Raw genomic sequence first — 25892 nt, 5'->3', positions numbered from 1 at the left:
CATACCAGCGAAACATCAGCATGTTGGCATTAGCACCACTGTGCCTTTACCTGACAGAGCCGCTAGCATGGCTGGAGACTCTTAGCATTAATGAAATATAAAGCTGTGGAGACATGTTTGGAAGCTCTCACCCAAGTCTGTTTGGGTTTCCTCTGGGGACCCTGGTTTCCTCCCATAGGACCTCCAGGCAGAACCTGTGTATGTCTTTAGTTTATAATTAGCTGTAGTTTGTTTGTGGTAACACATTAGCACAGATGTTCTTGGTGAAATAAAAAACAAATTAAAACTAAATGTTGCTGGTTGCTGATTGGCTAATGCCCCCCGGATTAGCCGATCAGGTGAGTGTTTCAGCAACAGGAAGGCTGGTGTGCAGCAGGTGTGAAGGCTCACACTCAGAGACGATGGCACTGCCTTCAAATGGAGCTCATGAGCTGGTAGTTAGGCCACGGGAGGAGTTCATGTGGTTAAGTTGGGAAAACACTGTTGCCACGCAACGGCAGCATGGCTACCAAAAACCGCCTCATTGTTCTTGTGTCATTCTTGGCTTCGTTCCAGGAAATTTCAAAACCTCTGTGAGGCTGAAATCACAACATGTAAACTAAACGAACTTCCATGACTTCATTTCTGAAAACATCAGCAAACACGTCACATCTGAGGTCGTGAATACCACGAGAGGCGGCGTTCACATGAACAGGAAACATCTGAAGGCAGCGGACGACACCTGTGACACCTGTTTGTGTTCGGGTGACGTAGCAGCCCGAGGACCGTTTTAATCATGTTAAAGTGTGTCCTCCATTGACTTTCCTCTTTATCTCTCAGGCTGCAGCTGGTCGGAGAGATTCGGATCAACAGTGCCACCTAATGGAGAGTGAGCAGACTGAGGGTGGGAGTGTGAGTCTGTCCAGACCCCCAAATAAAACGGACCTCTACCCAAACAATGAAACTGAATATAAAACATAACTGATGATATATATGACGTAGCTGAGTGCATTCAACCTGCAGTCCTCACACCTGCTGCCCACGAGCCCACTTATTTCACTGTGGGGCTCACCTGATTGGCTAATGCCCCATGCATGTGTGTCCCATTGCCCCCCCGATACATCTGGATATCAAGCTCTACATGGCTGGACCTGAAGATCAGGCAGTGATCCAGGTGTTACCTCAAAACACCTATTTCCACTTTGTAATGTCCTTTTGTGGTGCAAAACACAGAAAATGTTGATGAATGAATAATTTAGATGGATGTGTCCAGAATTTTTCATTCACTGATTTGAAGTATTTGCCCAGAGGGCGACATCTGCTGGCCAAGCATCAGTATTGCATTAACATGGAAAGAAGAATGAATGAATGAATGAATGAACAATCAATTCTATTCAATAAAAGGTTTGATGCCGTAAAAGAAAGAAATCTGTGCTTCAAACATCTGCATGTTCATAAACGCTTCAGAAAATGATTATTTAACACGCTTCAGACACGCTTTTCATCAGTTTTAATGGGAAGCTCATCAGATGCAGCAGGAAGCAGGACGTTGCAGAGCATCGGGCTAACGCAGCACATGAGCAGGTAAGCAAATCAGCATGTAACGAGGCAGACGCTGCTTCCTCCTTCTCTTCATCATTCCAGTACGAGCTGATCAGACGCTGTCCTCTTTGCATGAGCTCGAGCTGCAGGAAAACCAGAGCAGAGACAGTTGTTAGTGGAATTGACCTCTGTCCCGTCCTGTCCCGCCCGTCTCGTCCCTTCTTTGCCACCGCTGTCATTCACCTCGAGGCGTGTGGGAGTGCGATGACGTCTTAGCTTTGTGATCATTTCACTTCCTGATTTACACCACTTGTTGCTGTGACAACCAGCTCTGTTGCTGTTAGCCCCACCTTGTTAGCCACAACCAGGTCGCCTGTGGGCAGGGTCACGTGGCCCAACCAACAAACAGTGCACAACATGTTACTGTGTCAGGTGAGCCGGGAGAGCTGTAGCCTGAAATGCTAAAACAAGGCTAACCATATTTCTGAAGTTTAGACTGAGCTCTTCATATCTACAGAGGAAGCAGGTCCACTGTTCTTCAGCTGTGGTTCAGTCTGTCCCTGGCGTTAAAAAACTGGTGAAATGTTTGCTAAAATGTCGGCACAGTCCCAGACCAGAGAAGACGATCAGCACAGGGATCAGCACCATCTTATTATCGGGACCTTCGGAGGTCTTCTTACCTTGTGCCCACCTTCTATACATGTAGATACACACTGCGAGTATGGCCGAGTAGAGGATGAAGAGCAGGATGGAGCACACCAGCTTGGGCAGAGACAAGAGAGGAGGAGGAGGGACACTTGTAGGCTGAACTCTGACTGTGAGGAGGAAAAATTCAGATGTGAAAAGTTCTGCCATCAGTGAATAGTCTGAACAGGAGTCTGATCTCAACAAGCACATTTCACTGCTGGTTCCAGTGTGAGGAGAATTCATTTAGAATTCATTTATTTCTATTCTTTATTGTTTGGACACGTGTTTAATGTCTGTCATCGTAGCCTGAAATGGTTTTAGTTCCGGGCAGGACTGTAGTTCCATTTTCTTTCCCTGAAGGTCTAAATGCTGTTTCAAACCCTGATTGCACAAAACTTTGGTGGGAAAATACTGAATACTTGAGGTCGATGGTCAAATTTAACTTCATTAGACAGAAACACTGGGATCAGCCTGTGAAATGTTTGAGACATCGGTCACCTCTCACGGCCAGCCAGCTCTGCGGTGACGCTCTTTTCTGGGTGATGTGTTCACATTTGTAGAAACCTTCGTCGGCCGTGGACGCCACCGGGAGGACCATCCTTCCTGTGGGCTTGACGCCGATGAAAAGGCCATCTTTGTAGAATGCAGCAGAGAAATCCGAAGTGACCTCACGTTGGTATTTGTCCTTGGAGGAGCAGCGAAGGGTCACTTCATCTCCCTCTGTCACAGGAAGTGCTGGACTCTCCAGGATCACACCATCTGGAATATAAAGTAAAGCCTGACTAACTGCAAAAGCAGTTATCTAAGAATTCAGCAGATTCTACACACAACAGGTGGCGTTACTGGTCACTGTGATGTTGACGGCGTCGCTGCAGTCCCCCTCTTCAGACTGACACCAGTACACTCCGCTGTCGGACGGGTAGGCGTCCTCGATGGTGCAGGAGGACTTGCCTGGGATCCCCCAGCCGATCTTGCATTGCTCAAACTTCTCAGAGGAGGTGTTCCTTCTCACCGTCCAGCTGCTGGAGTTTGTCGGTGCCGCACACCTCAGAGAGATGTCGTCATACTGGAAGAACTGAGATCTGTTGGGAGTGATGCTCAGAGTGGCTGCAGGGGCAGTCAAACAGGAAGTTATTTGCCTTTTTCAGGCCTGCAGCTGATCTGATGTGTTAAATGCAGGCGTCGGTCAATGGTTGTTGAGGCGTTTTGTACTGTTCAGTGAAATGACTCTGCAGCTCTTTCAGCTCGATGTTTTGGTGTCAGAGCACATCAGCTGTTCGGCCTCAGTGCCTCGCAGCCACAACAAACGTTTGAAGCAAACAGCTGATGGACGCAGTTTTAGACCAGCTGGTGGACACGGCAGCCGTGTAATGTGATATAGATTCAGCAGCTTCAAACTGCTGTGAGAGTTTCACGATTTCCAGCTGATCAAGACTCAAAGTTTGGCTTTTTTCAATAATTACTACACTTAACGGTTAGTTGAAGTTTGGTTGTATGAGGTACTTAGAGAGGCAGTGTTCCTTCAGTGGACGGTGGTCAGCGTGACCTCAGTTTGGAGTACTGGTACTGAAGCAGAGCAGCAGAGTCAGCGGTAAGTCGTGTTTTCTACACATGCTGAAGGTCCGCCTAAAATAACGAAGGTCAGTTCAAGTGGACGATGCATTTAGAGTATTCTCACAGCTTTGCCGTCACTCAGCCTTTTTCCTTCCGAGCTACATTTTCTCACACATAAATAACTGTTTGTGGAAGAAACAACCAATAGGAGACGAAGAAAATGAGTGATTTTGACAGCAGCATCAAACTGCTGTTCGTGTGGCGGAAGAGGAAGAGGAAACCTTTCTGAACATTTCACGCTCTGCGATGGAAACTTCTGTGTGAAATACTTCTTTAGAGCCTGTTCTTTCATTTATTTGTACACATTTGGTGCTGTGGTAGCTCGGCTGTGGTGGTCTGGACCAGTGACGACTGCCAAGGAAAAGCTGTGAGAAACGACATGTTTCTGCTGAGCCACATCGCTCTGCTTCTGCACCATCACTCATCTACTGCAGGTACCTCATATCAAAAAACCCTTTAAAATAACACGTCGATTATCCAGGATTCCAGGTGTTAAATTGTTCTGGGAGGCAGATTATTTAAAGAAGGTTAAAGGACTTACAGAGCACGAAGCACAGCGGTGTGATCTCCATCTTGTGTCTTCTTCTATGTAAGGTGTGAGTGGACCACATCCTGATCAGCACAGGAAACCATAAAGGCCATTGTTGAATTCTGCAAAAAAAAGAAAAAAAAAAAAAATCACTGTTCTGCAGTGACATTCACACGTTTGCAGACGTGCTTGAGCTGTAAGTTTTGTACAGATGTTCATTCATTCACAGAAGTTCGTTGGCAGGTTCTGAATTCATTCAGCGAGCGCTCAAAGTCACCTGCTTCACAATCTTCAACCTGAGAGTCAAACTCTGCAGCGTCACAATAGCAGTCACTCAACCGCAGACTCAAACCTGCCATCAGTCACAAGAACAGCTGTCTTTGATTCGCGTTTCGGTGAGGCTGGACGTGAAGCAGCCACAAGAAACAGCTTCAGCAAAGACACACAAAAACAGCAAACTCAGACTGTCTTCAGGAGGCATCTGACGCACGAGCCAACAAACAAATCACTCCGGTTGCAATTGAACGCAATGCAGCTGGAAGAATAAACGCTGGAGTTTCTTTCTTCTGCAAACCACAAATATGTTGAAAATCGTAACATAAACTCGTCAAACTAAAGTGTTTTTAAACTGTTTCTGGCCTTGTGATGGCTCCAGTCTGCTCTCAGGGGAAAGATGCTGAATATGAGGCGTCGTTTTCTCTTAATGTTAACGTTTAGTGTTTGATTGTCAGGCCCTGATGGTTGGTGCCAATATGACTCCTGTTGCAACTGATCTCAGGCCAGTGTGCTAGAACATTAAAACATTAAAAAGGTGCCAAAAACTGATCTGCTGTCTGTTTTAAAGCTGTTTAAACTGGTACAAATGATTAGATTGGTGACAATTCAGCAGGCAAAACAACGCAGGTGCAGCCATAAGGATAAAAGAGATCATTTCTTTATTTTAAATATAATCTCTCTCTATCTCCAGTCTAAAGTGCAAAACTTCTGTGAATTTGCGCGTTTGATGCAGTTTAAAGCGGCTGCAGACTGAAACAGAACGTGAGCTGCGACATCTCCCGCCACATGTTCCTGAGCGCTGACCAATCAGGTGCTCTCTCCAGAGCGCGGTCAGGTAACCATGGCGAGGAGGAGGGATGCTGAGGCTGCTGCTGTCAGGAGGAGAAGTTCGCTGAGCTGAGGAAGAGTCCAGAAAGCTCTTCATCACATCATCCTCGGTCCAGACCGCAGGAATACGCTCATTCTCACTGATTCCAGAAGCGAGTCTGATGCGGCCAACACAGCCGAGCCTGCTGCTGCTGGAGAACACGAGGACGGAACAAAATCACTGCACGTGCTTGAACTTGTCTCACTTTCTACCCGGATGCATTTCCTTTTATGCACCCCCCCCCCGCAGTAGTCGATCTCAGATCCAGATCCGTTTCGCTCGCGACTGTGATCCAGGCCGACGGTAGACGAAGGGACAGAATGAATAAAGGGACAGTCAAAATCCTCTCGTCAGTTTTAAGTGGAAGCATGAACGACATGAAGGCGTCTGTGGATGAATGGATGAATCACTCGTTCAGGCCACTTCCTGCTTCTCCAGGGCAAAGTGAAAGCGTGTTTTACGGTCTGTTTTCCTGTACTTAGTCCAGTGACAATGGCGGAGTCGTTGCTGCTCGTGTTTGTGTCCTCGTGTCTTCTTGTCTCTGTGGCGAGTGTCGCAGGTGAGACCCTCGCGCCTCAGGTAGCCCGAGCTTAAAAGAGAAACTGCAGGTTGAGTTAAAAAACGTTTCCTGGTTTCTCTGCTCCTCTGTTTCCTTCTCGACGCGTTTGAAACGTTCCTTTAAAATCAGCTTTTTAAAGGCGGAAACATGTCACCTGCGTTAGGCGGATAGACTTTTTACGCCCTCAGGTGTGGCAGCAGGTAAGAGAGCAGGTGTGCGGAGCAAAGCAGCCACGGCTTCACGCTTTCATCAGTGCGTATTTTCGGTGGATTTGGCTCCAATCAGGCGTCCACCGCTCACCCTCAGGAGGCCTCAGATCAGCCTCAATGTGTTTGCCTTCGTAGGATTCAGCCAGGAAGTGCAAATCCAACCACCTGTCTGCATGTGTGTTTTTAGTTTGCCCATAAAAACTTGACTGGAAACTCAGAGGAAATGTTTGTGAGTCAGTCAAAGCAAAATGTGTCAAAGTTCAATGCAGGCCGACTTTTCGACTGTGACAAAGCAAGCGGCCGCCATCTTTGAGTCCATTTCTTCTACATATATACATATAGATATAAGACCACATCACAATGTTTGCTTCCCAGGAGAATCTGACGTGATTGGCTCACATGAACCAGTTAAAGTGGTTGTTGGTGATGATGCCATTCTGCCGTGCCACCTGGAGCCCCCATTCGACGTGCATAATCTAACAGTGGAGTGGAGATGCAGTGAAACCCTCGTACACATCTACAGACACGAAGGTGATGGTGCAGATCTTCAGGGCGAGAACTACAAAGGCAGAACGTCTCTCTTCCTCGAGGAAATGACCAGAGGAAACATTTCTCTGAAGCTGACCAACGTAAGTGAACGGGATGCAGGAAAGTACACCTGCCACATTCCCGAACTGGTCAGTCAGGTCAGGAGAGGCGACGTGACCCTCATTGTTGGTGAGTACAGTGAACCTGAGACAAATGGACGGCGTTGAAAGTGTTTTAGCATTTAAACACATTTACAGTTTAACACAATATTTCAACAGAGCCAGTGGACAAAAGTACAGGAGGGAATCAGACTGATGACCGTAAGTAAAAACAATGTTCTGTTCATTTGTGTCCTCACTGTTTAAATAAACTGCTGCTCTTTCTTTGGGTCTGAACTTGTTTCATGTCACTTTCATCCACAGAGCAGGACGATCAGGGTGAGTAAAGAAGTCTTTCACTCGTCTCCCTCCTGTGTGAAACCTCAGCACAGTGTTTCATAACACTGTGATGAAGGTCCGCTAGGCCTGCCTGTGGTCCTCGCCGACACTCGCGTATGTTGTTTCACTAACAAAGACCACGCAGGTAAGATACAGATTCATGATGGTTTAATGAGTATTATGGATGGAGGGGAGCACAGCTGATGAATGATAATACATTAGGATGAGGGGATGAAGGGATGAGAAGAACAGGAGAGGCAGCTTTGGGGGTTAGGGTCATCTTTCCTCTGTTCTTGCAGGTGGTGACGGTGGAGGTGGCGAAGAAGCTGGAGTTAACATTGCAGTAATTATTATTGTAATTGCTATCAGTGTTGCAATTGCTCTAATTATTCGAAACGCTGTAAGCAGGATGTTACGTAAGTCCCACCTCTCTTCTCTCTTCATTTCCTCCATTTAAAAATGTTTTAAGTCTGTCTTTAAGCATGTAAGTGATGGAAAATCCACAGTGTGACAGAGACAAGTCCACTGGACTGAAGTCAGTCTTCGTCATGTTTCTGTCTTTAATGTGATGTTTTCAAATGACAATGTGTCAATGGAAAGACGTCTCTCAGTGATGAAGCTACAGAGAATTATCTGATCATCAGATCTACGGCTAGCCCAGATTAGCCCAGAGCCCGAACATGTTGACGGCCGCCATTTACTCACAACTGTCCAGAGCTTTAACTGAGGAGTTTTGCTCGTCTCAGCTTGTGTGATTGGTTGAAGAGACGAAAATGCTCATGAGCCATGTTGGGAGACGCTGACTAATAACTCGTTTTGTGTTGTGTGCTGTAGTTCTACGTAGAGAACGAGAGAGGAGAAGACGTCAGAGGATGGAAAGAGAGCGCCGTCTGGAGCCCAGACCTGACAGCGTTCAGCTGAATGACGAACAAAACACCAGCTAACGTCCGATAATAACTCCTGGTTCTTTGAAATGGAAAAAAAAAACGCTTTGATTCCATCCAAATATTTTCAATCCGTTTTACTAAACATTAAATGCAAATTTCAGTTTGGGCTGTTTTAAACCCTGTAATTCATCCATTACATTTGATTGAGCACTGAACTCAAAACGAGTTGTTTTAAGCTACTTTCTGGTGTCAGCAAAATGTGAAAATAATTGTTTTTCTAATGTTTAAAAAGTGTAAACTGGGAGAAAGAAGAGACGCTCGGCAGTGCTGTGTTTGACCTCATGGTGGCGCTGATCCTTTATTTCATCACTACTGTTTCACTTTGATTTCTTTATTTGTTTTTTGATTTTTCTTCTTCATTTTAAATGTTTTACAGCACCTGAGAAGCACTGTGCTGTACTGAAACATATTCTGTTTTTATTATCCAACTTTTTAATCTGCTTGTACTTTTATTCTCAACCACAATCATAGAGGTCAGCTTTGTAAGCTGTGAAACATGTGAACAGCAGGAGGCTCAGAGGAGAGGCTGAAACTGTGATGGTTAATAAAAGACGTTTGTTTGACTTGACATTTTTCATGAATCCATTCTGCTCTGTAAAAGTCGGTTTTCCAGGAAGGTCCGAATTAAATATGATCGAGTTTCCAAATACAAACCTAAACAAGGACAGTAAACATATCAAACACATAGAAACATCAGAAACAGAGTGAAGTTGTCTGATTACGCTGAGGCTGCTGCTGTCAGGAGAAATTCGCTGAGCTGAGGAAGAGTCCAGAAAGCTCTTCATCACAGCATCCTCGGCCCAGACCGCGGGAATACGCTCAACACGAGGGCGGAACAAAATCACTGCGCGTGAGACTGCTTGAACTAACACTTGATGCGTGAATGTAAAGATGCGTAAATCACGGCCGGACAAAGTTAAAGTTCATCCACGGCCGTTTCTCTTCGGTCAGTTTGATTGACAGCTGCTTCACCTGGTCTGATCCAGGCCGACGGGAGACGAGGGGACAGAATGAATAAAGGGACAGTTAAATGTTCCTCTCGTCAGTTTTAAGTGGGAACATGAACGACATGAAGGCGTCTGTGGATGAATGGATGAATCACTCGTTCAGGCCACTTCCTGCCTCTCCAGGGAAAAGTGAAAGTGTTTTTAGTCTGCTTACCTGAACTTAGTCTGATAACAATGGCGGAGTCGTTGCTGCTCGTGTTTGTGTCCTTGTGTCCTCTTTTCTCTGTGGCGAGTGTTACAGGTAAGACCTTCGCGCCTCAGGTAGAAACATGAATGCACGTCTGCGGAGTAAAGCAGCCGCGGCTTCACGTGTTCTTCAGTGCGGACTGTCGGTCGGTTTGACTCCAATAAGGGGTCCACCGCTCACCCTCAGGAGGCCTCAGATCAGGCTGAACGGGATCAGATGGTGTTGAGGACAGAGCGAGTCTGACCGGCAGCATTTGAAGTGCATGCAAATTAAAACCAACATCAGAATATATACAAAAGAGTGAGAATTTTAAATGAAAAATAAAAAGAAATGTCATCCTAAGAAACTGTAAAAAATTGTAAGAAACTGTAAATAGTATTCACAGACTGTTACGTACATGTTTTACTTCACTGATTACTTGGAGCAGTTTTTGTTGTGTAGTCTGACGGCTGCAGGGAGGACTGAAGTAAACTGAAGTACGCTTTAATTTAGCACATCATTGTGGATTACAAAGGACTTGAAAATAAGTATACTGATACTGATTTGTCTTATTTTTTTTACCTGTACTGAGTGTAATTAGTAACGTCCAAGTGTTTCTCAGGTGTTTACACATCTCAGGTGAGCTGGTTGTCAGTAAAATATCCTCATTGTAGCTACCAAAGAGATTTCTGTATTGTGGTGTACGAACCTGTCATAGCTGCTGCAACCAGCTGTTGTAGCTGCATGTTGAAAATACTAATACTGTAGTTTCTGAGACGTACTTTAAAAGAAATGCTGCACGTGCCCAAAATTACATGTGAAGAACAAACAGTAACTTCACTGATGGAGAGGAGGTCCATCTCCCTCTATTTTATATGTGTGCAATAATAGTTACTAACTTTTCTTATGCATTTTTTTAAATGTCATTTGCCATATTACAAAATGTATCTTCTATGAAAAGTGACTTTTTATATTCTTTTATATTATAAGACAGAGCACATTTGTATCTAAAGCCAAATGGTGTTCTTTACTAAGTTGAACAAAGTGCTTTTAGGACCTTAACCGATCCTGACCTTCACAACATAACAGGAAATTGAAAGTTGAAATGTAAAGTTTGAATGTATCCCCAGTTTATAGAAACAGTGCTAACATTTATCTTTGGCTGGGAGAGAAGAAGAAATGATGCTCTGAGATGCATTGTTTTTGCTGGTTTTTGGACTTTCTCAAGACTTTGCTTCGTGTGTGAAACACTGAATAATCTGAACAGGTATTAAACAAATGCAGTGGATTAAAGTAAAAAGCATAAAGTAGCATTCAATGGAAATATTGACTGAATTCTTTCAAATTAACAATCCTGAAGATTTCCACTGAGATTGCTGAATGGGGTCGCTCAGTGGTGATTGGCTGAAAGCCTTTGCATTGACAGTATCATGAACCAGACATTCCTGGAAAATTACAATTGGCTGCTGGTGATGGTAGGCGGAGCTAACGTAACACGCTCACTCTTCAGCTGACTTGTGTGTGACGCGCCGTGCTGCTCCTTTACGGTGTCTTTGTCTCAGTGACATCATTCATGTGTCCTGGTGAAGGGTCACCTTTCACGCCGAGACACTGCAGAGCAGCTGTTACGTCGACCTCGCTGTTGGTAGACACAGGAAGCTCTTAAAGTCCAGACACTAAAACATCGGTTAAAGCTTCAGAGTTTTTGGAGGAACCTTTTTTAACAGATGTGAAGTGTGTCAGGACTTCAAACAGCAGCTGAGAACATGAACAAATCAGTAATAAGAGAGATAAAACAAGACATGGACAGAACTGGATGACAGTTAGTGATTAAACCGTCCAGTTTTTCCCACGATGCCGTCAGCCATCACACCTAAAAGCATGTATTTCTATCTGTATGTGTAGCAATATGAATTAACAAATTAGCATAATTTTCAGTTTCTGACTTCTGCAACATGTGAAGAGCTCAAATTGATGTAAATTAGAGTAAATTCTCATGAACTTTGGTAAAATCTTGAAATATCAAGTTGATGGAACAGTGTCAATATGTTTGCCTTCGTAGGATTCAGCCAGGAAGTGCAAATCCAACCACCTGTCTGCATGTGTGTTTTTAGTTTGCCCATAAAAACTTGACTGGAAACTCAGAGGAAATGTTTGTGAGTCAGTCAAAGCAAAATGTGTCAAAGTTCAATGCAGGCCGACTTTTCGACTGTGACAAAGCAAGCGGTCGCCATCTTTGAGTCCATTTCTTCTACATATATACATATAGATATAAGACCACATCACAATGTTTGCTTCCCAGGAGAGCCTGAGGTGATTGGCTCACATGAACCAGTTAAAGTCGTTGTTGGTGATGATGCCATTCTGCCGTGCCACCTGGAGCCCCCATTCGACGTGCAGACTCTAACAGTGGAGTGGAGATGCAATGAAACCCTCGTACACATCTACAGACACAGGAGGAATGATGCAGCTCTTCAGAACGAGAACTACAGAGGCAGAACGTCTCTCTTCCTCGAGGAAATGACCGGAGGAAACATTTCCCTGAAGCTGACCAACGTAAGTGAACGGGATGAAGGAAACTACACCTGCTACGTTCCCAAACTGCAGAGTCAGGTCAGGAGAGACAACGTGACCCTCATTGTTGGTGAGTACAGTGAACCTGAGACAAATGGACGGCGTTGAAAGTGTTTTAGCATTTAAACACATTTACAGTTTAACACAATATTTCAACAGAGCCAGTGGACAAAAGTACAAGAGGGAATCAGACTGATGACCGTAAGTAAAAACAATGTTCTGTTCATTTGTGTCCTCACTGTTTAAATAAACTGCTGCTCTTTCTTTGGGTCTGAACTTGTTTCATGTCACTTTCATCCACAGAGCAGGACGATCAGGGTGAGTAAAGAAGTCTTTCACTCGTCTCCCTCCTGTGTGATTCGTCCTTCAGTCCTTCATTATTTGTCAAATTAAGGAGCTTTGTAGAGTTTCAGCTCACTGCTTGTCTGTCAGGCCTCAGCTTTGCTGTTGTGGTTCACTCTCACAGCATCGTTTTCAGAGAAAAAGCTCTGAAACGCCGCGGTACGCTGCTGGCTCATCAGAAAACAGTGGGCAGACAGTTAAATGTGATGATGTTCAAATCAAGTCCTTCCCGTCCTCCAGAGAGAAAGAGCCTTCAGGTGGGCAGCAGACTGATTATGACATATGTCACAGTATGACAGGAGCAATGGAGGAAGTCAGGTGATGCAGTATGAAGAGCAAGAAAGTCTGCATGTGGAGGAAGGTGGAGTTGATGGATGGGTGAAACCGGAAAGTCAATGTTGACTTGTTTTAAATTCTGTAGTTAAGTTATGTCACGCACATAACAGTGACGCACTTATTTGGTGTAGGGATGAAGGGATGAGACGACCAGGAGAAGCAGGTTTGGATAATGAGGGGTTGCTATCTTTCAGCCGACAGTGAAGAACAACTCTGGACATCTTTCCTCTGTTCTTGCAGGTGGTGATGGTGGAGGTGACGAAGACCCTGGAATTAGCAATGGTGTCATTGCTGCAATTGGAATTACAATTGCATTTGTAATTGGAATTGGAATTGGAATTTTAATTGTAAAAAGGAAAAAAATGTAAGTCCCACCTCTCTTCTCTCTTCATTTCCTCCATTTAAAAATGTTTTAAGTCTGTCTTTAAGCATGTAAGTGATGGAAAATCCACAGTGTGCCAGAGACAAGTCCTCTGGACTGAAGTCAGTCTTCATCATGTTTCTGTCTTTAACGTGATGTTTTTAGAATAAAGTATCAAATGACAATGTGTCAGTGGAAAGACGTCTCTCAGTGATGAAGCTACAGAGAATTATCTGATCATCAGATCTACGGCTAGCCCAGATTAGCCCGGAGCCCGAACATGTTGACGGCCGCCATTTACTCACAACTGTCCAGAGCTTTAACTGAGGAGTTTTGCTCGTCTCAGCTTGTGTGATTGGTCGAAGAGACGAAAATGCTCATGAGTCATGTTGGGAGACGCTGACTAATAACTCGTTTTGTGTTGTGTGCAGTAGTTCTACATTAAGGCGGGAGAATAATCATCAGGAGACAAGTCCTGAGAGCATCCAGCTGAACGACGAACAAAACACCAGCTAACATCTGATAATAACTCCTGGTTCATTGAAATTGAAAAAAAACATATATATATATTTTTTATCCATTTCACTAAACATTAAATGCAAATCTCAGTTTGGGCTGCATTAAACCCTGTAATTCATCCATTACATGTTTTACATCATCTGAGAAGCACTGTACTGTATATATATACTGAAACATATTCTGTTTTTATTATCCAACCTTTTAATCTGCTTGTACTTTTATTCTCAACCACGATCATAGACGGTCAGATTTGTAAGCTGTGAAACATGTGAACAGCAGGAGGCTCAGAGGAGAGGCTGAAACTGTGATGGTTAATAAAAGACGTTTGTTTGACTTGATATTTTTCATGAATCCATTCTGCTCTGTAAAAGTCGGTTTTCCAGGAAGGTCCACTTTCAGTTGAGATTTTTAGCTCGTTAAACTGCTCAGTTCCACATACAGAGCCGTCGCATGGACTGTGCGAACTGTGCGACTGCACAGTTTGCGCCTGCAATCGTGCTCTTTTTTTTTTTTTTTTTTTTTTTTTTTTAATAAATACATTAGTTATATATGATTTTGTCTGTCTCTGTCAAGGTCACATTAAAAACAAACAAATAATAATTAAAAAAATCCAACAAATGAAGCGGGTTTTCCATTGTTGCTATGTCATTAGGCCTATGTGATAGTGCACCAGGCCCTCACTGCTCTCCATACCCGTTTTAAACAAATGCAGGAGTTTGGCAGCGTGTTTGGATTTCTCTTTGATCTGACCAAACAGCGTGAAATGGAGGAGACTGACCTGCAAAGACAGTGTACAAGACTGAATCGCGTCTGAATCTCAGGATATAAATGCACAGGACCTCTTGCGGAGTTGAGGATACTTGGAGAGACAATCCCAAAGGAACAACTACAGCACTTAAAACACTTCGTTACCTCAAAGGGATTGAAGGAACTTTCCCTAACTGTGAGACTGCGCTCAGGATCCTGTTGACTTTTCCAGTAACGGAGACATCGGGCGAACAAAGCTTTTCAAAGTTGAAACTAATTAAAAACTATTTGCACGCCTCCACGTCACAGGACAGACTGCGGGCTTGCCCTGCTCTCAGCTGAAGAAGACATTGCATCCAAACTGGATTATAAAGATCTTATTGCTGAGTTTGCGGCCAAGAAGGCAAAGAAAGTGACTCATGCACGGTGAGCCCATCTCTTTGTTAGTCACAGTGCAGTAGATATGTTGTGTATAGTCGCAATGAAAATGAACTTATATTATGAATGAAAAGTGTCCTAATCTACTTCTTTAAAATGTCAAGATGCCAAAAATAATAATGTGTGTGTGACTGTTATTCATGTGCAGTGGCGCCTCCATGTCAAAGAGGAGGGCCTCGAACCCCCCCCCCCACGGCCCTGCACACAATCACAATCACAACACAGCTCCACTGTGCAGACTTTCCCTTTTTAAAATACAAAGTAAAATGAACACAGCAGTTCTTAACTTTCCTCATTTACTTTTATTTTATAATGAACATTTTTTTCTCATGAACGGTAACAGTAACATGCAAACAAAGCGCAATGTTTTTGAACTCAACTTACCCAACGTCACCTCAACCAAATTCAGCAGCGTTAAAAACTGAACAACTAAAACTCAACAGAACGTAGTGAAAGCAGGAATACGGAATTTGTGCTTGAGACATAAGAAGCAATTAGATTTTACTGCAGAGGTTGTAACTGTAAAAACATACATATCCCATGTAAAACATCATTATCATCAGTCTCATTGCTGTTCAGGTTAAAGGATCAATGAGTAATTTCCTCATCATACATTACAGACACATGTACACTGGATGAAAATATTTTGTGTGCTTATCAATTCTTAATATTATTGATATATTAATTCCAGGCCTGTTTATTGCTGTTTGAAGACATTCCTGACAGCACTAGAAAACCTGTCATTGCCGTCTTTGTATTAAAGGCACTTTTCATCGGTTTGAGAGCAGATTACAATCCTGTGACTTTTGGTGGTGAAGCATCCTGTTCTGACCAGAATGTAAAGTCACTGAAATGAGCTGTTCAACATTAAATAAGTAATACACTTGATTATGTTTTAGAATGGATTTTACCTCTGAAGTATTGAAGCTTATTTGATGTGATGTTTTGGAGAAGTGCACTTGGAGTCGTCCTTGATGTTCTGCGTCAGTCATTCAAATGAAATTAAAGAACGTGACTGAAAATCAGAGTTGATCACAAATTCTGGATTATAACTCAAAGTATGTGGTGATTAAAATAAAGGATTACATGAACATTTCTCAAAGCACAAACGTAAAATTGTGATTATAAAATGTAAAAATGTATAAAATGTATAAAATTGAATTCCAACGTGACAGGATGCATTTCCTGGATGCTGAGCTGATGCGAAACCCTGCGGTTGTCGCTCCAACTTTTCTCTACATCTTTTCCTGAAGCTGTCTCGAACGGTAATCCGTCACCATTTTCTTCATTTCGTGGGCAGGTTTAAGATCAGCTTCGTTGAGCAGTTCGTCTGGGTCACCCTTTGGATCATGTTTGTCTCTACAAAACAGTTACGAGAGAAAACCAGAAAGCATGACGGTTTTTCACCTTCGTTTCAGGCTTTATCAGCACAACTCTGAGCTATCTTTGGCATGTAATGCTAACAATAATGACAACCAAAACAAACAGACTCACGATTTGAGGTGTTTTTCAATGGCCTTCCGTTCGTACACTCTCCCGCTCGCTGTGATGACCGGATCAACAAACATCTTGTTGGTGAGGGGGCAGATTAGATGTGGGGGCACAAGCTGTTTCCCAGGATCCACCAATTTCTTTCAAATCAGAGGCAAAGACAGTAAATATCAACATGTCATAAAGATGGAAATATGATGCGTAGTAATGATGGTAAAATGCATCTTCAACTCAGGAAGTATCTGGAAAATTTGGCAACATGCAACAGGCAGAACTCAGATCTGGGTGTTGCTTTGTGTTGTTGCACAGCAGCAGAGACTTATGTATGTTGTCTGTCAAAGGGTCTGAAAGTCACGTGGAACAACACACAGTCATCGACGTATATGCGCATACACACTGTCCACTTTGAATAAAGCTGGGATCTGACAGGTGTTCATGTCATGTATCTTGCATGGCTCCTCTTTTGGATTGCTTTATGTGATGGAGTGTTCCTCCTGTAGAACTCTTCAGATCTCTGCTGTTCATTTACCTTCTCCATGTCGTCCCTGGACTGCGTGGCAGTTTCCTCTGTACGTTTTTTGGCCTCCTGTTCGTACTCCTCGCGGCTGGTCAGGAATTCCTCGGCCAGAATGCTTCCACAGAAAAGGACACATTTTTTTAACTCAAATGGCTACGGTGGCCCTGAGAGCTCAGCACACCGCAGCTAAAGAAACACGCTAACAGGCGAAACACAAGCAAATTAAGAAAACATTACAGGCGTTACGGTGAGAGCCGAGAAAGACCCCTGACCCCTTTTACCCATTTTGTGCATTACTTTGTTCTCAAAAAATGGGATGAAACTGTGGATCATCATATTATGGAATTGACTCTGACCTGTCCAATGGGTCTTCAGGCTCAGGGATGATGAGCAGTCCATATATCGCATTGAGGATATCTCTCATGGTGATTTGGGCATTGTAGTTCCGGTCAAATATGTTGTGGCAGATGCGCCCCACATTGTTAATATTACAGTGGTACACCTTGTTCATGTTAAGAAAATGACATGGCAAAAGCAAATATACTATTCACAGTGATTTCTATTCAGGTTATTTCAGATTTCTTTGAAGCAACGCTTTTGGAAACACTGGTAAAAAATCACTCTATGGGCCTCATTCACCATTATGTACTTATACTTACTGATACACTTTTGGAAACAGTCTATATCCTGGAAAGCTGCCAGCAGTAAGGGAAATCCCGGTCCCTTACTGCTGAATGTGCGAAGCTGAACGTGCGAAGCTGTTCATGTACTTGGCAGGATACAGGTGTGACAAAGCGAACAAGTGGAGGCTTCACTGGGTAGTCAAGACCAAACTGGCAGAACAACTCAAAGATTCCTTTCTCATAAGGTGTGTCAGGAGGTCCTTCCATGAGAATCTTCCAGAATGCTGAAAGGTTTAGAAGAAAGCCTGAGAAGTCGACTCTGGCACACTGAGGTTTGTCCAATAAAGCTTTAAATAAAATGACTGTTGTCATATGAAAGCAGCCTATACACATTACCTTTAATTGATGAAAATGTATTAAAGCATTTTAATGCATTATGTTGACAAAGTGGCCCAGGCAGGGTGGGCTTAACTGGTAGCCCTTAAAGGACCACCTGCTATTCTGTTTGGCAGCTAAATACTGGCCGGTCTCAAACTGAGGTCCGGTTTAAGACAGCCCACTTTATTGTTGAGTGTTTATTGTTTGTGTTGTGAGAAAAGCAACAGCTCTCAGACTGTGATCAGTGATCACAAAAAACACATCTGAAAACAATGTGGGAACATCTCGACAAAAGAGCCACTTACTGAAGTCCGACTCTGATGGAAAGATACTGAAGTAGGGATGTGGGTTACAGTGGAGGCTCCTCAGCTCCTCCAGAATACGTTTGTCCTTTTCCATCAACTGCCCAACTTTGGCATCCCGGATCTTCTTTTTCAGAGCACTAGTTGGACAGATTGACATCAGCATGAGTCTTGTAATACTTTAGATTGCTGACGACAAGTGAATCAGTTGTGAATTGCGTCTGTCCCTTACCTCGCTGTCCCGGTCACTTTACTGTCCATCTGGCTTGGCAAGACAGCCTCTGGAAATTCATCATACCCATGGGCAGCAGAGATTTCTGTCAAAAGTCTCTGAAAACACCAAGTGGAAATGAGCAAGCACATCAGTACAATGCCCAACTAACTAACTAACACTCTGAAGCAGAACCATAGCCAAGAACTGGTGGACTGACTGTAGTGATGGCCGATGGGTCAGCTTTGTTCTTGGGTTTCCTCATCTCCAAAGAGAGAACAGTCTCGATCTCAAAAAGCCTCAGACCATCTTTGCTTGTCTTTGGTCTGAAACAGCAACCCCCTAAAAGCAACAGAGATTCCAAAAACAGCTTGTAAAAACTGTCAATTTACCACCTTTGACACAGTTCATTCATCTGTGCACAGCGCTATCCCAAACTGAAGGCACTTTTATCAGTCCAGTCTTGAATTTGTCAATCGACATGTTCGGCTTAGCAATCCCTCACACTCATTACCACAACAAATGTTTTCTCAGCTCTGATAGTAACTGTCCTTTGAGGTTTCCATACTTTACCTGTTGCATTGCTGATTCCGCGCAGAGTACAGTAAGTGTTGCCGGACAGTGCTCTGCGCAGATTCTGCAGAGTACTGTTCTCCTCCACTTTTCCAAGAATGATTGAATCCACAATGATGTTAGATCTGATCAGGTTGGCAGTAACATCATCTGGCTTGTTTGAGGATCTATGCACAAACAATATGTTCACAAGAAACATAATAGTGAATACATCACCTGACCTGCTACCCCAAACCCAATTCTGACCTTAACCTTAAAGCCAAGCCCTAACTTTCTTCATGTAGTGAGGCCAAAACATTCTCACAGTGCAAAAATGTCCTCAATTCGATGGTTTAAAGCTACATTTTAAGAGCTGACTGAGACAGAATTACCCGACATCATGTCCATCTGTGAGACAAAGAATGCGACGTTTACAGTCTGGAAACTTCTTGACTTTTTCCAACTCAAGCATTCCATGTTGTAGAGCATCGTACAGTTTAGTTCTTCCTGCTGCCGTCAGGGTGTGCACGTGTTCCTAGAAAAGTGTGAAAAAACGACTGTGTCTGCTCAGGCTCATTAGCTCATTGTATCACGGCTGAGTATTATCTGGGTTCTGAAGGTGTGGACTGTTTTTACCTTGAACTTCTCGAGTGTCTCTGTGAACGTGTGGAGAGTTTTCACTGTAGAGTCAAACTTCACAAGGCCAATGACATGATGAAAATCATAAGCCATGGTCCGGGTTGCAAAGTTGTCAAAAAGCTCTTTCACAGCATGGATTTTCTGTATTTCCACACTTCCATAGCAGTTCTCACTCATGGATGAGCTTGTATCTATCAGCACCTGATGAAATGAAGGTCAAGGCAGGACTGAGTATATTTTATTTACTTCCTCGTTCAAGCTCATCTTGAAACACACACTTCACAGGGATGTTGTTAGACTTGTTCTAAACCACATAACACTCCGGCAATGTTCTCAAACAGTAGTTCCACCACTCTGCATGTGCTCGACTGAGAAAGTGGCCAGCCAAAGGCACACCTGTGGATTAATCATGCTGCTTAATCAGCATCTCGATGTGCCTCACCTGTCAGGCTGACTGGCTATCTGAAAGGAGAAGTGCTCACCAACATGGATTTTAATAGATTTCTTCTTAAAATGTGCGAGAAACAAGCTTTCCGTGTGCACAGAAAGAGACCTTTTACTACAACTTGTGAAGAAAAATGGAAGCAAAAACAAGTGTTGCATTTCTACTTTTGTTCAGCATTTGATCATTTTCTCCTTCAGAAAATGAAAGAGTCACTTAAAAACTGTATTTTCTGTTGTGTCAGGTTGTCTTTACCTTATATTCAGTTTTGGTTTTGATGATCTGAAATGATGAAATTTGACAAATATGCAAAAGAAAACAAGAAAACCAGCAAAACCTTTTTCTCAGCTCTGTGCTGCTTCTTGTCCCTTCATTGTGGAATGATGAATGATGTGTGCAGGCTTTAACTCACAGATCTGCTGCTCTACTCTGATCCCACTCAGTGTGATGTTTAAAATCAGACGAGATCTCATAAAGTCATTGGACCTTTGCAGTTTCCTGTCATACTTGCACTGCTGTTCTTCACACAAACATCTCAGAAGTACAGTAACTCCAGCTCGTTTCATTTTGCCCTCTGGATGCTGCACTGAGACAGACTTTTTGGGTGTTGTTACTCATTAGAACATTTGAAATAGAGGATCTACATCACCATTATGGCTTCTTTTGGAGTCCTGGTTGTGACGAACGAATAGCCCTCCCTATGGTCACCAGTCCTGCAAAAAAAGCCACAATATTATAGCTGTGCATTTGAACATAGCAGGTGCCGGAATAAACTTCTTTTTTTTTATCATTTTATCCTGATTTTAGCTCTAATGGGCTTCAGAATACTGCAGAAAATGAAGGTCTCACCTTGCTGCTAATACGTTTACATCCATGTTTTGGACTTTGCCAGTCAAACAATTATACACGTCGATCATTGCAGGGGTTGACTTGTTTTTAGTCAAATAGACGCCGAGGTTGTCTGTCAAACACAAAGGTACTTGTTAATATTACACACAAAGGAGCACAAAAACAACAGTACCTGAATTAATGTGACCAATAAAAGCAGTTAAGAGAGGAAAATATGGAATCTGACCTTCCTTCATGACCTGAGCTGCCACTGCCTGGCGTTGCTAACCAGGGGTCTCTATCACTGACTGAACCTGAATTCAACAAAACTCTGACCTTTTCTACTGCAGCAGGAACAGCTGCCAGGTTTCAACTTCAGAGAGAATCGCTCAAACTCCACCTGTTCACATTCCCTGATCATCAGTCACTGAGGGTTTGTTACGGCCCTCCTACAGATGATTATCAATCATGTTGTTGATTTTCAGCATTTACAGATCCATTCGTCAATAGTCCATCTCATTACGACTCCATGGAGTCTTAGAGCAACAATAAAGGACAGTAACAATCTCTGGCGCCTCAACATTATTTGTTTGATCTGACACAGTCGGCGAATACAAATATATGTATGTAAGATCCTGCTCATTGTAACACGTAAAGCAGATTTATGAAACAGGGTTAGGGTCTCATCGTCAGATTTATGGGATCAGGTATTCAGATGTTTGCTGTACCTTCATTCAAGAAAACAAGGTGAGGGTCATCGAGACCTAGATCCTTCAGGAGCAGTGGCGGAGTCACGTTGAGTTGAGGGAAGCCTTTCATGTCTTCTGCCAGGTCTCCCAAACTCTTCTCGGATTTGATGTGAAAGCTGAATAAAAGGGATGAGCGACTGGGTCATCGTGAATTCTCTGAGAACTGCATCAAAGGTTCAGGGTGTTCGCCATCTTTAGGAATCTCAATGACATCCATGTTTGTGTGTGTGTGTTATCTCCTTGTCCTTCTTGAACATGACATTGGACGATACGTACTTCTGATCCTTCACACTGTCATGAGAAATCCAAAGGTGATATGTTTTAATTGACGGATGAACGCTGAGCAGAATTTTCTCCACGTCAGCGGCTCTCCGGAGGGACGTTTCCCGCAAAACCTCCTCGGTGCAGTTTGGAATCCTCTCGCCATCTTGACAGAGAGAAAGTCAAAATAAGATGCCGTCAATGACGCAATGACAAAACCAAGAGCTGATTTTAGAGAACTGAGACTTTGTTACAGCAATGACATTTCATTCACAGATCACACCAGCTAACTGAGTAAAATGGTTTAGTAATGGCCAAAACTCAAACCTGAATATCCCCCAAAACACACACCTGATTTTCAAAATGTGCGCCCGTTGGCAGGTTTGCTTTGTTTACCATAAGACACCTTTACCTTTGATTTTCTGAAGGACAGACGCTCTTTCCAGGACACCTGGTACTCCAGGTAGCGTGACTGGATCGCAGAATCGTCTGTCGTCTTCAGACCTCAGAGAAAACGGTGCGTAGTTCTCATGTTCTGACGTCTCTTTCTGGTCAAATAATACGAGAAGCTTTAGGAAGAAACACTGATGTCTGTGCGCAGCTGAAGGTCGTCACATGTAATTTTCATGAACACACAATAAGAGCTTCAAGACTGTGATAACTTCAATTTCTACTCCACGTCAAAAGCTAATCCCAGAATGATGCACTTCAAGGGTGGAGATACCTTTGCCTCTGACATGAGATACGCCCAGCAGTACGTCGAATACTCGAAGACATCAAGGTCCTCGATGATCTTTTCTCCTCGTTTTGTTCCGAGCTGTGGCAAAAGTTCTCTGAAGAGCATGTACAAGCCTTCGACCACTGCGATCTGCAGGAGAGACAAACCGCACTGTGACCTGAGGAGGAGAACAGCTACGACAGAGTCTAAAAACAACACAGCGTAAAAGACGGAATGTCACAGTTTACCTTCTGATTCCTGGATATCATCTCATTCCTCAGGAGTAACTGATACAAACTTTGGGCCAGCGGGTGACATCCAGTCAGTTTGCGTATGAAGCCAATCAAATTCTTGTATCCAACTCCTGGAGCTTTGTTTTTCTGCAGCAGTTTAAAACAATGACAAACTTCAGTCAGCATTTCTATAGACAGATTTGTCATTGGTGTTTGTAGTAGAAGTTAGCTTTCCATCGCTTCCATGTATCCAGGCTCTGAACGTGACCTCTGAACTCAGACTGATCCTCTCACCTTCCAGCATAAAGCAAGATTTAATATTCCTTCAAAGCAATTGATTGGCTGATGACTGATGCGCCACAAAACTTTACTCACAATGATGTAAAGTGAAGACAAGAAGACGCTGATTCCTTTGGGGGTTTGTTGCACTGAGGGCACAACATCATCAGTGAAGAACTCTGTGTGGTCTGGAACCTCCTCAGAGAACGAGGACAACCAGAAATTCACCGTCGAGCCGTCGGAGATCCCACAGCTGTCCAGTGTGTTTCCACTGCCATGTTCGCCTCTGAGGACGCCATCAGTACAACCATCAATACAGCACTGACAGTGAGGCGACGCTGTGCAGGCAGCGCAGTATCTTACCTGTACTGAAGAACATGTGCTGGGATTCCGCTCTCATTGGACAGTTTGTTCTTCAGGTTAGATATCGTGTCGCTTTCCACGTCCACCGTCACCTCGAAGTCTCCCTGCATCAATCAAAGTTTTAAATTACAAGCTTCAAAGCAAAGACAGTGAGAGAAAACTGAGCTGCTACAGTGCACCATTTCTCCCATAGACCGCCGTTATATAAAAGGAAATCCACCAACCTGCTCAGAGGACCCCTCGGCCTGTGAACAAGGTTAACTCTAACTTTACGTAGTATGAATTTTTAAACCATGATGGTTAAGTTTCATGTTTGCAAACCTTTCCCAAAGCCCAGAAAAGCAAGTTGGCATCCTAATGTAAAGAAACCAGATTTGCTGGATGAGCAGCTTTAAAAAAATGGGACGGTATCCAACCGCCTGCAGCTGCCATCCGTGTTTCAGTCTTCATTTCAGTCGTCTGAGGTGGAAAAGTCAGTCAAAGTGAACGCTTCAGTTGAGGATTTTCATGCAACACATTTTAGAGAAGAAAAAAGCATCGAGGCAAACTGTTCAGCAAATGTATTTTAATCAACCTTCACCTCCAGCTCAGACAAAACATTTTGCGTGAAAGAAGCAACACTGACCACCGACAGCTGTGACGCAAACCTGTGGAATGCTTCAATCATTCAGAAGATTCCTGAGCTGCACAGCGCCACGCTTTACGAGCCGCACGTGAACTCACCTTGAGCATGACGTGGCACCGAACCACATCGGTACCGCAGGTCTCGGCGACGTCTCGCGTTGCCATCTGAGGAGATGCTTTCAGGTTCTCCTTTGGTGTAAATATGGCGTAGATGACGTCTCCATTTTCAATGTGTCTGTCCTTTAAAGACCCTGCAGATGAACAAAATCAGAATATCCACTTCACACACTGTGCTGCACTGTGGAGAAAAGGTATTTTAGTCACACGAAGGCGCCATAAGCCTCCACACGTCGCGACCTGTGGTGCAGAATCACACTGAACAACGATATTCGCTCTGAATGAACTCACATGTGTTGAAGAACGGATCATCTGTCAAAGACATCCCGTCCACCGTGTAGAGACAGACGCCTCTGGATGGATCGATGGCTTCGGTGTGACAGATCCTCAGCATCAGGTCTTCAACGGTGTTCTGTGCAGGATCCATATCTGCAAATGATCAAACCATGTGAGACACACTGAGGACAGAGAAGACAAAGACTTATTTTACTTTGATTTTCTTTAAAATGCCTGAACATGAACTGTGCGCACACACACACACACACACACACACACACACACACACACACACACACACACACACACACACACACACATCAGGTGTGTTTCTGTGTTGTGGCAGCAGGCGGCGTTTTGACCTCAGTGTTTGTCAGCGTCATTTCCCAGAAATCAGTACCAACATGAGGCTCTTCCACCGAGCAGCAGGCCTGCTGACAGTTTCCCAAACTGTGCGCAGAGCTGCATGAAGACTGCAGTCACAGCTGCTGTAAACGGTGTGAATTTCTCACCACTGATGCATTTCGGTGCAGGACATTTGGGGAACGTGTACTGCAGACGGAGGGCCTGCAGCGACTTCTTCACAGGCTGCGATGGAGCTCTCAGTCTGCCAATCGTGTTTCTCATGGCCGAGAAACGATTCTTCTCCACCTGGCTGAGTCCTGTCAGGAAACACGGACGTTTATCATCACTGTGAATGGATGTTCTTTAATCAGAACACGTGGAATTATGTCTTATATTACACATTAACACCTGCCTGTTCCTCTGTCTCCCTACATGTCTTTCTGTTATTTTGGCTTCTACGGTTCATGTCAGTCACCCGAGGCCAGCTCATGAATCTTTGCTGATTAACTGAGGTAATAATTCTTCACGATTCGAATAAAAATCGAAGTATTTTCACATTCAGCCCCATCAGAAACACAGGGTGCATTTTCCATTGCACTCAGTGAGCTTACCCATGTTTTTCAGGTCTTCCTCGGTGACGCCGTCCAGGAAATCTCTCTCGTCTTTGACTCCCAGCTCCAGAAATCTGCTGTAGTAAACCTGCAGCCGGTGCTGCTCCAGGAGGTGGAACATCGCGTCCATCTAACAAAACGCGGAGGCAGCTTTAAAACTCTTCGTAATAAACATCAAACTGTTGACTGTGAGGTGGACAAACTTACCTCGGCGTGCTCTGGAGTTACTTTCGGTTTCCCAGCATTTCGTCCTGCTCGTGGCTCCTTCGTGGAAAACGAAACCAAACGGTGGCTGCGCGCAGAGTTTCCATGAGGTTTCCGAAAGGAAAAACTGCCACACGGACACAAAAACCTGAACGTGAAGGCTGCCTGTCCCTGATGCGATGGGATGGATGAGATATCACAGCTTTTTTCCGCTGCTTGGCTCCACACTGCAGCGACTCTGGATGTCCATGCGTGTCTACTGGCGCAGTTACGGTATCCGTCCTCACGGAGGACACGCTCCTGCTTCAGCATCATTTCTCATTTTATCTACTCAATAAAAACGACTTGATGTTACCTGATACGATGAACCGTTTTCATGCTAGTTTTGCTGAATATTGGATGGTTTTCTGCTGGAAATGCTCCTGAATCTGACCCTGAACAAGCTCAGGTGGTTACTGTGCATC

General features: G+C 43.9%; 4 protein-coding genes across 5 annotated transcripts; 2 read left to right on the top strand and 2 right to left on the bottom strand.

Annotated features, from left to right (window-relative positions):
* Nucleotides 1–1297: 1297 nt before the first annotated feature.
* LOC143317063 (Fc receptor-like A) lies at nt 1298–5688 on the bottom strand. Of its 2 annotated transcripts, XM_076725001.1 has the most exons (6): nt 5432–5688; nt 4364–4473; nt 3052–3315; nt 2707–2967; nt 2202–2336; nt 1298–1664 (listed from the first exon to the last, which is right to left on the bottom strand). In XM_076725001.1, the coding sequence occupies exons 2-6, from the start codon at nt 4431–4433 to the stop codon at nt 1615–1617; spliced, it is 780 nt and encodes a 259-aa protein (XP_076581116.1). In that variant the 5' UTR covers nt 4434–4473; nt 5432–5688; the 3' UTR covers nt 1298–1614. The 2 variants fall into 2 exon arrangements, with proteins under 2 accessions (XP_076581116.1, XP_076581115.1); XM_076725000.1 differs by lacking the exon at nt 5432–5688 and having other exon boundaries at nt 4364–4550.
* A 57-nt stretch (nt 5689–5745) lies between these two features.
* On the top strand, nt 5746–8744 carry LOC143317070 (butyrophilin subfamily 3 member A2-like). The gene is made up of 6 exons (XM_076725009.1): nt 5746–6054; nt 6639–6980; nt 7070–7111; nt 7214–7228; nt 7528–7644; nt 8063–8744. The coding sequence occupies exons 1-6, from the start codon at nt 5988–5990 to the stop codon at nt 8170–8172; spliced, it is 693 nt and encodes a 230-aa protein (XP_076581124.1). The 5' UTR covers nt 5746–5987; the 3' UTR covers nt 8173–8744.
* A 599-nt stretch (nt 8745–9343) lies between these two features.
* On the top strand, nt 9344–13477 carry LOC143317434 (butyrophilin subfamily 2 member A2-like). Its single transcript, XM_076725588.1, has 6 exons — nt 9344–9423; nt 11651–11992; nt 12082–12123; nt 12226–12240; nt 12841–12964; nt 13393–13477. The coding sequence occupies exons 1-6, from the start codon at nt 9357–9359 to the stop codon at nt 13475–13477; spliced, it is 675 nt and encodes a 224-aa protein (XP_076581703.1). The 5' UTR covers nt 9344–9356.
* A 1512-nt stretch (nt 13478–14989) lies between these two features.
* LOC143317030 (uncharacterized) lies at nt 14990–25849 on the bottom strand. Its single transcript, XM_076724943.1, has 25 exons — nt 25432–25849; nt 25225–25354; nt 24781–24930; nt 24284–24421; nt 23975–24126; nt 23252–23355; nt 22985–23174; nt 22625–22756; nt 22383–22526; nt 22071–22206; nt 21674–21824; nt 21377–21513; nt 20670–20781; nt 20470–20533; nt 19376–19579; nt 19132–19274; nt 18761–18927; nt 18408–18529; nt 18209–18306; nt 17980–18116; nt 17456–17580; nt 17030–17175; nt 16686–16788; nt 16160–16296; nt 14990–16024 (listed from the first exon to the last, which is right to left on the bottom strand). Exons 1-25 carry the CDS (start codon nt 25741–25743, stop codon nt 15901–15903), a joined length of 3558 nt encoding a protein of 1185 aa, XP_076581058.1. The 5' UTR covers nt 25744–25849; the 3' UTR covers nt 14990–15900.
* Nucleotides 25850–25892: the final 43 nt, after the last annotated feature.

Source organism: Chaetodon auriga, chromosome 24 (genome assembly GCF_051107435.1).
Source record: "Chaetodon auriga isolate fChaAug3 chromosome 24, fChaAug3.hap1, whole genome shotgun sequence".
In the NCBI taxonomy this organism is placed as follows: Eukaryota; Metazoa; Chordata; class Actinopteri; order Chaetodontiformes; family Chaetodontidae; genus Chaetodon; species Chaetodon auriga.
Note: the sequence above shows the minus strand (reverse complement) of the source record. Positions and strands in the feature narration are given on the sequence as shown.

Excerpts from the sequence above, each read along its gene's own strand:
- LOC143317434 (XM_076725588.1), top strand. The coding sequence starts at position 9,357 with ATGGCGGAGTCGTTGCTGCTCGTGTTTGTGTCCTTGTGTCCTCTTTTC. Across the intron at positions 11,993-12,081 it reads CAACGTGACCCTCATTGTTG|AGCCAGTGGACAAAAGTACA; the intron begins GTGAGTACAGTG and ends ATATTTCAACAG. Across the intron at positions 12,965-13,392 it reads ATTGTAAAAAGGAAAAAAAT|TAGTTCTACATTAAGGCGGG; the intron begins GTAAGTCCCACC and ends TGTTGTGTGCAG.
- LOC143317070 (XM_076725009.1), top strand. The coding sequence starts at position 5,988 with ATGGCGGAGTCGTTGCTGCTCGTGTTTGTGTCCTCGTGTCTTCTTGTC. Across the intron at positions 6,055-6,638 it reads CTCTGTGGCGAGTGTCGCAG|GAGAATCTGACGTGATTGGC; the intron begins GTGAGACCCTCG and ends TTTGCTTCCCAG. Across the intron at positions 6,981-7,069 it reads CGACGTGACCCTCATTGTTG|AGCCAGTGGACAAAAGTACA; the intron begins GTGAGTACAGTG and ends ATATTTCAACAG.
- LOC143317030 (XM_076724943.1), bottom strand. The coding sequence starts at position 25,743 with ATGATGCTGAAGCAGGAGCGTGTCCTCCGTGAGGACGGATACCGTAAC. Across the intron at positions 18,928-19,131 it reads ACAGATGGACATGATGTCGG|ATCCTCAAACAAGCCAGATG; the intron begins GTAATTCTGTCT and ends GTTTGTGCATAG. Across the intron at positions 17,176-17,455 it reads TTGTTCGCTTTGTCACACCT|GTGTACCACTGTAATATTAA; the intron begins GTATCCTGCCAA and ends AACATGAACAAG.
- LOC143317063 (XM_076725000.1), bottom strand. The coding sequence starts at position 4,520 with ATGTCACTGCAGAACAGTGATTTTTTTTTTTTTTCTTTTTTTTGCAGA. Across the intron at positions 3,316-4,363 it reads ACCGCTGTGCTTCGTGCTCT|CCACTCTGAGCATCACTCCC; the intron begins GTAAGTCCTTTA and ends CTGCCCCTGCAG. Across the intron at positions 2,968-3,051 it reads CGTCAACATCACAGTGACCA|ATGGTGTGATCCTGGAGAGT; the intron begins GTAACGCCACCT and ends TTTATATTCCAG.